We start from the raw sequence: 12,469 nt of genomic DNA on the forward strand, positions 1-12,469 counted from the left end.
GCTGGCTTGGGACACCAGAGGGCCCCGGTTGGGATCCCACATATGAGGGCCAATGACGCTGCGCCCTCTACAGCTAAGATGCTGAACAACAGCTCGACCTGGAGCTGGGCTGCCTTGAGTCGCTGGCGATGGCGAAGGCTGCAGCCCCTGCTGCACTGGGTNTCTACAGCTAAGATGCTGAACAACAGCTCGACCTGGAGCTGGGCTGCCTTGAGTCGCTGGCGATGGCGAAGGCTGCAGCCCCTGCTGCACTGGGTTGCCATGGGCTACTGTGTGTAGCCAGCAGCCAGCTTGAGCGGCCAGCAGCTGCAGTGAGCGGCCAGCAGCTGCGGTGAGCGGCCGTCCAGAAGTCGGCGACTGATCTGCCTCGCCCAGGAAGAGCGCAATGATGGTGCCAACTTGGGCCAATGAAGCAACGTCCTCCACAACTAGACTGAAGAACAAAACGACAGCAACTTGTCTGTTCCCCTTCCCCCAATTCCCCAATATAAAAAATACTTTAAAGTGTAACTCTGAGATTAATATAGGTGTTTATTAACATAATAAAGATCCTATATAAATAAAGAGACCTTAGTCCTAATAAATATATCTATAACTAAAACATATACATGAACTAAACTGTAATGCAATCCGACACTACAAAATGGAGGCACTATAAACAAATAATACAAATGGAGCCCTTTAAAATCGAGCCAGAGCTACGAAGCCAGAGAAACCATCTTGCATGTCTTATGCTTCAAATATTTGGAATGTTGAAACAGGGCAAAATAACCTTTGGACTGGGCCTAAGAGACCTGTGCCCTGAAAAAGAACTGTTTGCAAAGATAACAAGAAAGCAATTATTATGACTACTGAACTGATGACTACTGGACTAAAAATTAAAAACATTGTTTGGGATTAGCTTCACTATGTTAGCTTACCTACACCAATAGCAATGCCTTTCTTCTACTGATATAATTGTTTCCCTTCACTTTCTCATAAATACCCATTGTCTCTGATTCCTAGTCAGAACATTATTTGGACATCTGCCTGAATTAATGATTCCCAAATAGCTATTCTTATTGATCTCAAATAAACACTTGTTTGCCTCTCACTTGGAAAGGCCTTTTTATTTTTAGGTTAACAGATCTTCCATATAGACACAGCCTGCTCAAATGACAAACACGGGTTCTCTGAGATTTAGAGCAAGTCTGAGAAATATATGGCAAAATTATTATGGCATGAATTACTCAGTCTTCTTAAAATGAAAGCAAACTGCATGGCTGACAAACAAACAACAACAACAAAAAAACTACAATGACTCTGCCCTTCCATGAAAGCATCTCTGCAATGTTTCCTTCTAGAAATTAAAAAACATACTAAGAATTCTAATACGTTCGATCTTGTATAGTGCTTTAGAGTAGAAAACATTTTATTTGGTTTAATCGTCACAGTGACTCTGTGATCACAAATGAAGACACAGAGGCGTAGCAAGCTGAAATGGTTTGTCTGTAGGACACGGAATCATAGAACAGAAAGAACAATGGTTTTAGAGTCTTGAGAGACCTTGTTCTGAATCCCAGCTCTCCCACTCTGCCCCTTACCAGCTAGGTGACATTGGGCAATCTCTCTAACCCTCAGTTTCCTTATCCATAAAATGAGGATATTAGTACTTATCTCATGGGATTGTGGTAGGATTTAAAGGGATAAAATATACAAAGTCGTTGGCACAATCCCCAGCGCATGTTAAGTGTCTAACAAAGGATAACTTTACCATTTACGCATTGATTTGAGCAACCTATTTAACCTGTTGGCCTCTCCTTTTTTATATCCATAAAATGGTAATAACAATATCTACTTTACAGAGTCATTGTGATAATGAAATATATGCAACTTTCTGTACAGTGAATGACAGGGAATAATATGTCTACGTATGCATAAACTTAAAAACAACACCATATATCTGACAAATGGCAGAAACAGAGCTAGAACCTAGGTCTTCTGTGTTGAGTCCCCTATCAACACAGCTAGATGCTCCTGATTCTATTATCCAAATACAAAAGAACATTTTCTCATAACTCCATTCAGAAGATAGCAATCTAGAAATACCTGAGAAAATGAATTTTTTAAAAAATACGCAATTTACCTGAATTAAGGCCTCAGTCAACATGTCTTCATTGACCTCCAGAATAATGTTTTTGATATCTTCATATGGCATACGATATGATCCAAGGAAGATAGCTAAAAAAAAAAATAAATAAATAAATAAGCTTCTTACAAATAGAACAGCACAGGGCCGACCAAGTGGTGTGCTGGTTAAGAGTTGGCTTGGGAGGCCAGCTCTGAGCAACAGAGCCCCGCTTCGGATCCCACATGAGGGCCAGCGACACTGCACCTTCTACAGCTAAGATGGTGAACAACAGCTCGACCTGGAGCTGGGCTGCCGTGAGCCTCCGGAGATGGCATAGGCTACAGTGGGGCTGCAATGGGCTGCCGTGAGCTACCATAAGTGGCCGGCAGCTATCATAAGCGACTGTCCAATGACCGGTGAGCAATTGCCTCACCCGGGAATAGTGCAATGATAATACCAACACGGGCCAGTGAAGCGACGTCCTCCACAACTAGACTGAAGAACAAAAGGACAGCAACTTGTCTATTCCCCTTCCCTGATTCCCCAATGCTGTTCCCCTCCACCAATTCCCCAATAAAATCTTTAAAAACAAAAACAAATAGAACAGCACCAAAATTTTAAAGTTCTAATTAATACTTGATTCCCATTTTATAGACTCAAAATGTGGAACTTCTGCCACTAATATTAATGTACAGAGTTAAGAATAAAAAATGTACTTCACATTTGCTGGCCTATACTACTCAGGTAGGTAAAATGGCCTATCACAGTCTCTAATGTTTACGGTTCATGCGTATGTATATACAAAATAAAACTCCTGCTAATAGCACTGAGGACTACATGTTCATACATCTTAGATTGAGCTGATACAAAACGACCCATGAAAAGTTAGAGGTTTGATTTCAAATTGGCCTTTTACTTCAATGCTGAATTTAGTGTGGAGATTGTCAGATGCATCCAACATAGGGCTTCTCAGGAATGACAATAAAGTCACCAAATACCAAAAAGCATATCAATCTACTTTGTAGTTCTCCCATATAAGAAAAAATTAAAGTGCCTGAATCATCAAAGTTCTCTGCATCCCTGCTGATAGTCACGTAGTATACCATTACTTGCATTATATGTTGAATCACAATTTCCCATCTCAACTTTTTCTTAATTACGTTTGTACTATGTCATATTGGGACAATTCAACAAACTATACCTAGAAAAGTTTACACTTACTCAGAAGGTCCTTTTCCACAATACATTTCACTAAACTACTTTTTAAAAAAACATTCGTGAATATATTCCTAAGAATTTTTTTCATGGAATGGTCTTTATGACTTCAATGGCACCTAAAGAATAAAACATCCTTACTGTCCTGGCAAATGATTACCTAGACATGAACACCAAATGAGATCTCTAAAATTGAAATACATAATGTTGACAGATATCAAGTAGCCATTAAAGATCATACTGTGTTTTTAAAACAATACTAAATATCCCTCCACTTTATAAAGCAAATGTACTGTCAGGTAAGCAATGTACACATTCACAACAGCTATTAGGGACAGCTTTTATGACAGCAACATTCCTACTGACAGAATGACAAGTTGTTTATTTTAATCTGATTCCCTATAGCACTTTCTTTAACAAAATAAACTCCTGTGGTATCTTGCTGCGCAATTAGAAATGCTTGATGTGTTGAAATTTCTCGCGCATAGCATTTTAGTATCCTCAGAATATAAACACAGTGTATGGTGGTGACAAAAAAAATGCTGAATTCAATACAAAGGGGAGAGATTTCGTCAAAGTAAAACTTCAGGCCTACTTAAATAAAGATGGCTTTAAGTGTCCAAGCTGCTTTAGGGAAAGCATACTTAATGGCTGACTGGTTTGTGAAAGCTTTTAAGGTTCAGTAACCAGTTTTATAATGCAGTGGTTAAGGATTTAACTAGCTCACATCACAATTACTTCAAATATAAAGGAACAGCAGTAAAAGGATTTGCCCAAAGTGGCTAGCGGATACTCTAAAGCTATCACTCCCATGCCTAGGCAGAAAGAAAAACAAATAAGACTCTTTTCAACGCTGCCTTATGTCTCACTTGTGTCCTCTAAGAATGTGTAACTATCAGTACTTTCCAAAGCTTTATTATTCATAAATTTCATCTAGCCTAACCAAGGCTAAATTATGATGGTTTCCAGGCTGGCGATATAACAAAAAAGCAAACCAAATCATGTTTACACATAATTCTGTTTTTCTAGCAGGGGCTAAATATACCTGTTCAAGGAAGTTACAACTGTGTTTAAATACCAGGGTGCCAAAAAAAATGTACACCTTTTAAGAGATGTTATCTATGTACTACTTTTCGAAGTTGAATTGAATTACGGCAGCAATGTGCACTATGACGTTCACTCAAAAGATGGCATTAATCAAATGCTAGCGTCATTCATGCTATTACAATTTTAATTCAGTTTTTCCTTTCTTAAAATATGTATACATTTTTTGGCACCCTCTGTACATTCTACAACCCACTCGCACCACCACCATCACCACCCTGCCCCCTACAAAGAAAATATCACATACACAGATTCTGGGCTGATTTGGCATCCAAAATTCTCAACTCTTTCACTTTCTTCTTTGTAGGTACAGCCTTCTTTTCTTCTGAAGCGTCTACCTTCTTTTGAACTGAAAGAAAAATGTTGATTCATAAACAATAATGGTACTAATCCAAATGCATGGAATAACATTAGTAAGCCATATTAACTACATTAATAAAGCTCATGCCAAAATCAATAAATGTGTTTATTTCATTAGTTCGAGGAAGAGAATAAACATAAAAATATAACCTGTTTAGAGGTTTCCCTACAAATTAAATATCAGCACTTAAGCAGAAAAGATAAGCCAAAGAGAACCAAAAATCAATTGCTTCTTCTTAACTAATGTGCAACATTAATTAGTCCTTTACCAGGTATCTACAAGCAGCAATAGAGTTAAATAAATATATAGTAAAATCTCCCTAATTTGCACTAAATGAGGAAAAAGAAATGCATTTATACTAAATTATGTGAAAACTTAGGCATGTCTTCTATTCAGTGAAATTGCTTTAAAGTACCTAAGGTAACTTTAACGACTACACCGGTTGCCATACAAAAATTCTTGCTGAGACTGCTTTGAAGAATAGCTATGAACCACTTGCAAGTTGCGCAATGGTAGCACCTGCTTGCATACACATTATCAACAAACCTCAAAACCAGTCTATTGAGTAAGTCAGATTTGTCGCCCTCGCTATTTTTTAGTACTATCTGCTTTCTTAGAACAAAAGACAGAATTATGCAGTATTCACAAGGTAACCCTCTAGTTCGAAGCAATTAAAATGACCTGAAACTGTGAGGAATGGCTTTAGCTCCCATTATCTCCATCAGCCCTCCCGCCAAATAAGCCATCCCAAAACCCAATGTGAAAAACAATGCGGCTACTTGCTATGAAAATGAAACTTACGTCAAATCCCTAAACCCTGCCTAAACAGTTCTACAGCTATGGTTGTACTCATGTGTTGGCAGTGTACCTCTTCTAATATAAAAATAGAGTTGTAGGTAATGGGTCCATGAAAAAATATAAGAAAATGAAAGCCACCATTTTTTTTTCAGTCAAGTAGCGTGATAGGTTCTTGCCCCAAACTCACGCTCCTAAACTTCATCACTAAAACATATGGCCATAATCCTGCTGTTTCTTTATTACTTTTAAAACTATAACTTCATTTTGAAGCAATAATTAATTTGGCTATTTTAATTTACCTGATCTTTGTTAAGGAGATCACAAATGAGTTATTGATTTTCTTTAGAGAAAACTCAAAACACAACCACAGTACATTTTTGCTAGGCTATGTGTTCAAAGATGTTAGCCTCTGGAAAACTTGCTAGACATGTCACAGAATGCATCAAAATACTGCAAGTCCATTGAGACCCCCTTTATTTGAATGGTGCAAAATAGGTGAAAATTAAATAAACTTACTGCAAAAATAACAGATTAAATAAATTGGCTGAATAATTAAAGTCCTAACAGTTCTAAGCTTTACTGGTATGACCAATCTAAAGTGATGCAGTCTAAGCAGACTAGGTAATAATTACACTTGAATACCATAATCTTAGGAGAGATGACAAGCAGTTTGTCATGTTTACTTAACACTGTAGAGTTATCACAACTACTGGAAGAAAAATGACTTAATGTATTTCTTTTAAAATCATTAAGGATGTTCCTCAAAGGATCTTTCCTATGCAATAATCAGCATTTTATTTTAATTTTCAAGGCAGTCCCAGCTTAAGGCAACTGTATGAAAAGAAATGGCAGTCCAAGAGTCATTTCCTTTGTCAGTAAAAAAAAGAATTATCTGAATCGTACTGAAATTATTCCTAGAATCATTCAGTAATTTTAACCCAGTCAAAGAAATAGCCAAGAAAACTGTCCTCATCTCTCAATATCCCTTAAACCCTACTTTGGGAGACTGGCCAACCAAGCATATACAGAATAAAAATGCTGTTGTACAAAGGATATATTAACAGACTGAAAACTAGCAGACTCCTGACTAACCCAGGCATACACAATGCTCATTTTATATGCCTTCATATTTCTGCACTGTTTTCATTAAAATGTATTTCAACTTCTTCCCTATTTAAGTGAACAAGTTGTTTAAAATGAAGATTAGATGCCTTAAATAACTTGAGTTCACAGTTTTGTTGTGGAATCCTAATACACTTTCCTTGTATTATGCCATTTGGCTTTATCCTGGATTCAAGAAATGGTAAGAATTCCATGAGTGAACACTGCTGTTCTGAGAATTACTAGAGCAAAGCTAGTTTCAAAGAGTCCCTTACCTAGACAGGCTTTCCGAAACAATCATGTTTTAGCCATGATCAGCAGATACTGACCAGTGGCTATTATTGCCTTTGGCTTTCTTGTCTTTAAAAGCACTCCTTACCAATCACAAACACAGGTTTAGATAAATAGAGAATTTGAAGAAATGCAATGTTATATCCGACTTCCCCAAACAGTATTACAGGCTTCATACAAGTATATTAAAAATTCCCTGGTTTCATAATGACTAAAAAAATGCCACTTGTCCTAAGATGCTTTTATTCCATATATGTTTCTAATGCTTACAAATATTAAATATTCCATAACTTGATTTTAAAATGGACAATTCCATAACTCAATTAAAACTTGAAGAGACATTCTCCAAAGAAGACATACAAATGGCCAACAGGTATATGAAAATCTGCTCAACATCACTAATCATCAAGGAAATGCAAATCAAAACCAAAACAAGATATCACCTCACCTCTGTTAAGATGAATATTATATATAAAAAAAAGATAATGTTGGTGAGGATGTGGAGAAACTAAAACCCTTATACACTGTTGGTAGGAATATAAAATGGTACAGCCTCTCTAAAAATAAGTATGGTGATTCCTCAAATCATTAAAAAGAAAATTAACGTATGACCCAGCAAGCCCACTTCTGGGTACATATCCAAGAGAACCAAAATCAGAATCTCAAAGAGATATCTGCTCTCCTATATTTACTGCACCATTATTCACAACAGCCAAGATATGGAAACAGCCTAAATGTCCATTCACAAATGAATGGATAAAGAAAATGTGATACATATATATAACATATATGTATAATGTATTACACACATGTACATATTGCACACAAACACACACACACACAGTGGAATCTTATTCAGACTTAAAAAAGAAGGAAATCACACCACATGGCAACATGGATGAACTTAGAGGACATTAAGTGTAATGAGAGTGTCACAGAAGGACAAATACTGCATGATTCCACTTACCTGAGGCATTTAAAATGCCAAATTCATAGAAACAAAGAGTAGAATGGTGGTTGCCTGGGGCTGGAGGGTGGGGGCAATGGGGAGCTGCTGTTCAACTGGAATCAAGTTTCAGTTACACAGGAATAAGTTCAAGTGATCTGTGGTACATTATGCCTATAGTTAACATACTGTGCACTTAAAACGTTAAGAGGATGCATCTGATGTTAAATGTGCTTATACCAATAAAAATTAATTTAGAAACTTAAATTATTGGCGTCTGTAATTATTTGGATGGGACTGAAGAGATTTTATGTCTCAATACAAAAACTTCAAGAATTGATTTTGTCGTCAATGGCCCTATGGTCCTCAGGTTCATAATGAGGCCTCCAGTCAAACGTGATCTCTCCCTGCGCAAATGAAAATCCATATAGCCACTGGGTTTGAATCCAATTGATTAAATTAATTTGAGTGCATAAATTGGCACTGCTAATCGACCAAATAATAACGAAACATTATAAAATACTGTCTGTATAAAGATAATAATGTAATAATACATTGTATTATTATTAAAGATACGTTAACATCAAGAAACTAATTATCTAAGATAAAATGTCCACTGAGCATTCTTATATTTCCTTTAATACATGGAATTTTACATGCAATTGTACTATAAATTTATTCCTTTACAAACTGAGGGATGCTCATCAGCATAAATAAACATGGTTATATTCTTTCCCCAATCTAATTTAGACAATGTTCAGAACTCTCCTATTAATTTCTGCTATCCCAATGGATACACAGAACATGTGACAAGATATCTGTAATTTGTAGCAACTATTAAGATATTACAAATGGGTAATACTGAATGGTTTACATAGTGATAACCATAAATCATAAAAAAATTTTAGTAACTACTTTATTTATCTCAAAACTCCAATGAGAAAGATTGAGTCCTAAAGTCAGCATCAATACTCTTCATTCATTCATTCAGCAAATACCTGATGAACACCTATACTATATGTTGGCCTAGCATGAGCATTCAATTCCACAAGAGACTGAATTGTCTATTCATACTCTTAAATACATGGGCATATGTAAACAACTAATTATGTAACTATCTCTAAGATATCTACACAATATGTGTAATTTTCTTTAACAATAACAACATAGCTTAAATGAATACATATACATCACTCAGCAAATTCTCTTTTTGTTATTGGAAGCCATAGCAGCTCCACATTAGAGAATACTGTGTCTTTGAATCAGCATTAACTGATGTGCTGTAACATATAATAAGGACTATGTGAAGAAGTAAAAGTATGACACTTTCGATTAAGTGCACAAAGTCAGGGTAAATAAAGCTAATAATAGTAGTGTTGAAAACCAAATTGAAAATTTATGTATCTTCATGCATACGTGTGGGAAAAAAATATATGTGTGTGTGTGTTTGTGCGCATATATATATATATATATATATATATATAATCAACAAGTAAATGCCAAACTGCTGTTTTAGATATATTATACAAATATAAAAATTGTGATCTCCCTGCATAAATACATATTTTATCCATATGTATATAATTCTACAAGTGATTCTAACTACACAGAAATATTTTGTCATGGATTAGTTGAAATAGGTGCTATTTTAACTTCGATTAATAACTCACTGTTAAAATGAGTGCAAATGTAACACGGCAGGCAGGGAAATTCTACTACGATTTCTATGTGTGATTGCTGTGATGATTTTTTTATTTGATTGTTATTTTCCACGTTTTAAAATCATCTTTATCCTTGCACTTCTGGAAATATCGTGCAAACACAATTGAAAAATGGGCAAAAGAGGAAAGGGTAATAATAATAAGTACAACAATAATAATGGTAGTAGTACTGGTAGTAACCACGACCACAATCAACACAATCACCACTCAAATCAACTTTTATGAAATATCTGCTCTGTGCCTGGAAATCATTTAATTTTTATGTCACCTCATACAATAGGTATTACCATTGTCATTTGACAAAGGAGGAAATTAACGAACAGAAAAATTGAGTCATTTCCCCAAAATCGTATAGCAAGAAATAAAATGATGCTCCGCCTTACCAGTAATCAAGGAAATGCAAATGAAAACAACTAATGAAATACTATTTTAAAGTCATCAAATTGGAAATACCAAAAAAGTCTCATAATACCAAGTATGGAGGAGGGGGCAGAGAAGTAAGAATTTGATTGTGCCAACACTGACAGTAAAAATTAGAACAATCACCTTAAAATAAATATGTATTAACATCTAATATACTGTATTTAAGGTGTGCTTACAATAAGTATAACTCAATCCTTCCACTTACAGGTCAAATGATCAAGGACAGGGATGTTCACTGCAGCAATGCTTAGAACAGTACAAAAATTGGAAACAACGCATGTGCCAGGGGTTATGGAATCAATAAACAAACTGTAGGATATTAACATAATGAACTATAACCCAGTATTTACAATTATACTAGAGCTAAATATTTCAACAAAGATAGATCCCAAATATTAATACAATGCTGCATGGAAAAATAAACGTGGTGGAAAATGGTACATACAGTATAATAGCATTCATCTCAATAAAAAATAAAACAGACTAATTTTATGTGTTGTATTGCTTACAGATGAAGATATATAGAGTATACATATAGCCAAATTATAAAAGCATGGAATACTCAGCAGATTATTTACAGTGCTTGTCTTAGGGGAGCAAAGTGACACTGGAATAAGCAGAACTCTGGAAACTTCAACTTTATCGTTAATGTTTTATTTCTTTAAAAGCAAAGAGATGTAGTCAATGCGAGTAAATGTGAATATGTGTTCACTCTGGGAGGCTGGTACACGGGTGTGTGCTGTAACGGCCTTTGGAAGTTTCCATTTTTTTCAACATAAAAATAAAAATGCTATGACTGAGTGACATAAATATACCCATCCCTTTATATAAACTGTTCGCCTTGGTAATCCCAAGACCCAAGTGTAGATAGGAATCAGAAACAGTAGAGGAGAAAATAATAAAAACTACAGGCAAAGATTAGTCAGTGGGGTAAGCAAGCACGATTTTGTTTTCAATTGTTTCTGAATCCATTTTGGGAGGAATAACACATTTGTTTACCAAACCTTGAGAGGCAAAGCTGATGCAATATGCAGTACAAGATTGCATTTCTGTCTTCTCTTATGTGTTGCATATTACAGCTGTGAAACGTCCCCTCTCTGTGTTGCCTACAGCTGTGCACTAACTAAGGCATCCCACAGAAAGGTAGATTTCATTCTGACACCTGCATAGTACCTGAAGCCATAGGAATGGCATTACCAGGAGTGCTCCCAAAGTTTACAGCACATTAAACAAGAGTAATGGTTCTAATGGTGGGACTCACACACACATACTTCTTAACGATTTCCTAATTAAGGAACAAATCTTACTGGTTGTAGTTTAGACAAGAACCCCCCCCAAATCAGGCAGCACATGTTACTGCAAATTAACATCTGCATAACTAATATACTGTACACCTGTTCATTAAGCCAATTACTGAACACTGCTAAATATCACCAGAACACTATGTTTAACGACATGCACTCGCTAATGTTGTATATTTTCAATTGGCTCTCAGTAGCTCAGCAGGTAATGTATATTTTAGGAAGGACAAATAAAGTTGTCTTAGAGGTTTTAGGGAGAATTTCCCTTGTTTGAAGTGATAGCTGAAATACCATAACTGAAATGTGGTTCTAACCTCAACCTAGTATTTGACAAATGAGGTTATGGACATTCTTCCTGTTAACTCTGAACCAATGTGAAGCGCCTCACTCAAGCTACAGTTAATCCCCTACCTGCATGTTGGCTCTGGCTTCTTAAGTATGGACTGAGGTTTTGCGGGCCATCTCCTGCACTCCGAGAAACTCCCATGATGGTAGAATTCCTAATTCCTTTCACAAATCAATAAATCCACCAAAAAACCCCAAAGATTACGTGTGTCAAACAAAGAAGAATACTACGAAAAGCATAACGATTCGAATTACGATGGTAAAACCCAGTACCTTAGGCTAACAGGGCACTGCTTATTGAGAATACAGTTTGGATATTCCGCCTACCCAGGCTTTTCTTTTTTAATGTGGTCCATTCTCAGACTGCTCAGACTGGTACAATCCTGCACACAATTTAGTTTAATGCAGAAGGCAGTTAACCTTGCTGAGCAAGACTAAACAAAACAATATCCCAAAATATTTGTAGACACATGTCAACTTAACAATGTTTTTCAGTCTGGGTTTCAAGTACTACCTGAGCATGTCTAGAAAAAAGTCAGTGTTGATCTCGCCAAAGATTTATTCAAATGAAAGGCCACTGGGAAACTATGTATCCTAAAAGAAACCTCACATCTTCTGGGTATTTCCACTTGATTGTCTGATAAGCGTCTCAGATTTAACACAACCCAAACCAAACTCCTTACGTAACTCCCAAACCTGCTCTTCAGTCTTCTTCTCAATTAATGGCAACTCAATCCTAATTGCTCAAGCAAA

At 36.1% G+C, this 12,469-nt stretch overlaps 1 protein-coding gene across 5 annotated transcripts in view; it reads right to left on the reverse strand.

The window, feature by feature from the left end:
- The window catches only part of DIAPH2 (diaphanous related formin 2), an 873,267-nt gene that overhangs the window by 482,233 nt on the left and 378,565 nt on the right, over positions 1-12,469 (reverse strand). For all 5 annotated transcript variants that reach the window (XM_019641102.1, XM_019641101.1, XM_019641103.1 and 2 more), the window contains 2 exons: positions 4,677-4,778; positions 2,126-2,220 (listed from right to left, as the gene is read on the reverse strand). In XM_019641102.1, the coding sequence (XP_019496647.1) occupies positions 2,126-2,220; positions 4,677-4,778 (197 nt within the window). The remainder of the gene's footprint in view (positions 1-2,125; positions 2,221-4,676; positions 4,779-12,469) is intronic.

This window comes from Hipposideros armiger, unplaced genomic scaffold (genome assembly GCF_001890085.2).
Source record: "Hipposideros armiger isolate ML-2016 unplaced genomic scaffold, ASM189008v1 scaffold_56, whole genome shotgun sequence".
NCBI classification, from domain to species: Eukaryota; Metazoa; Chordata; class Mammalia; order Chiroptera; family Hipposideridae; genus Hipposideros; species Hipposideros armiger.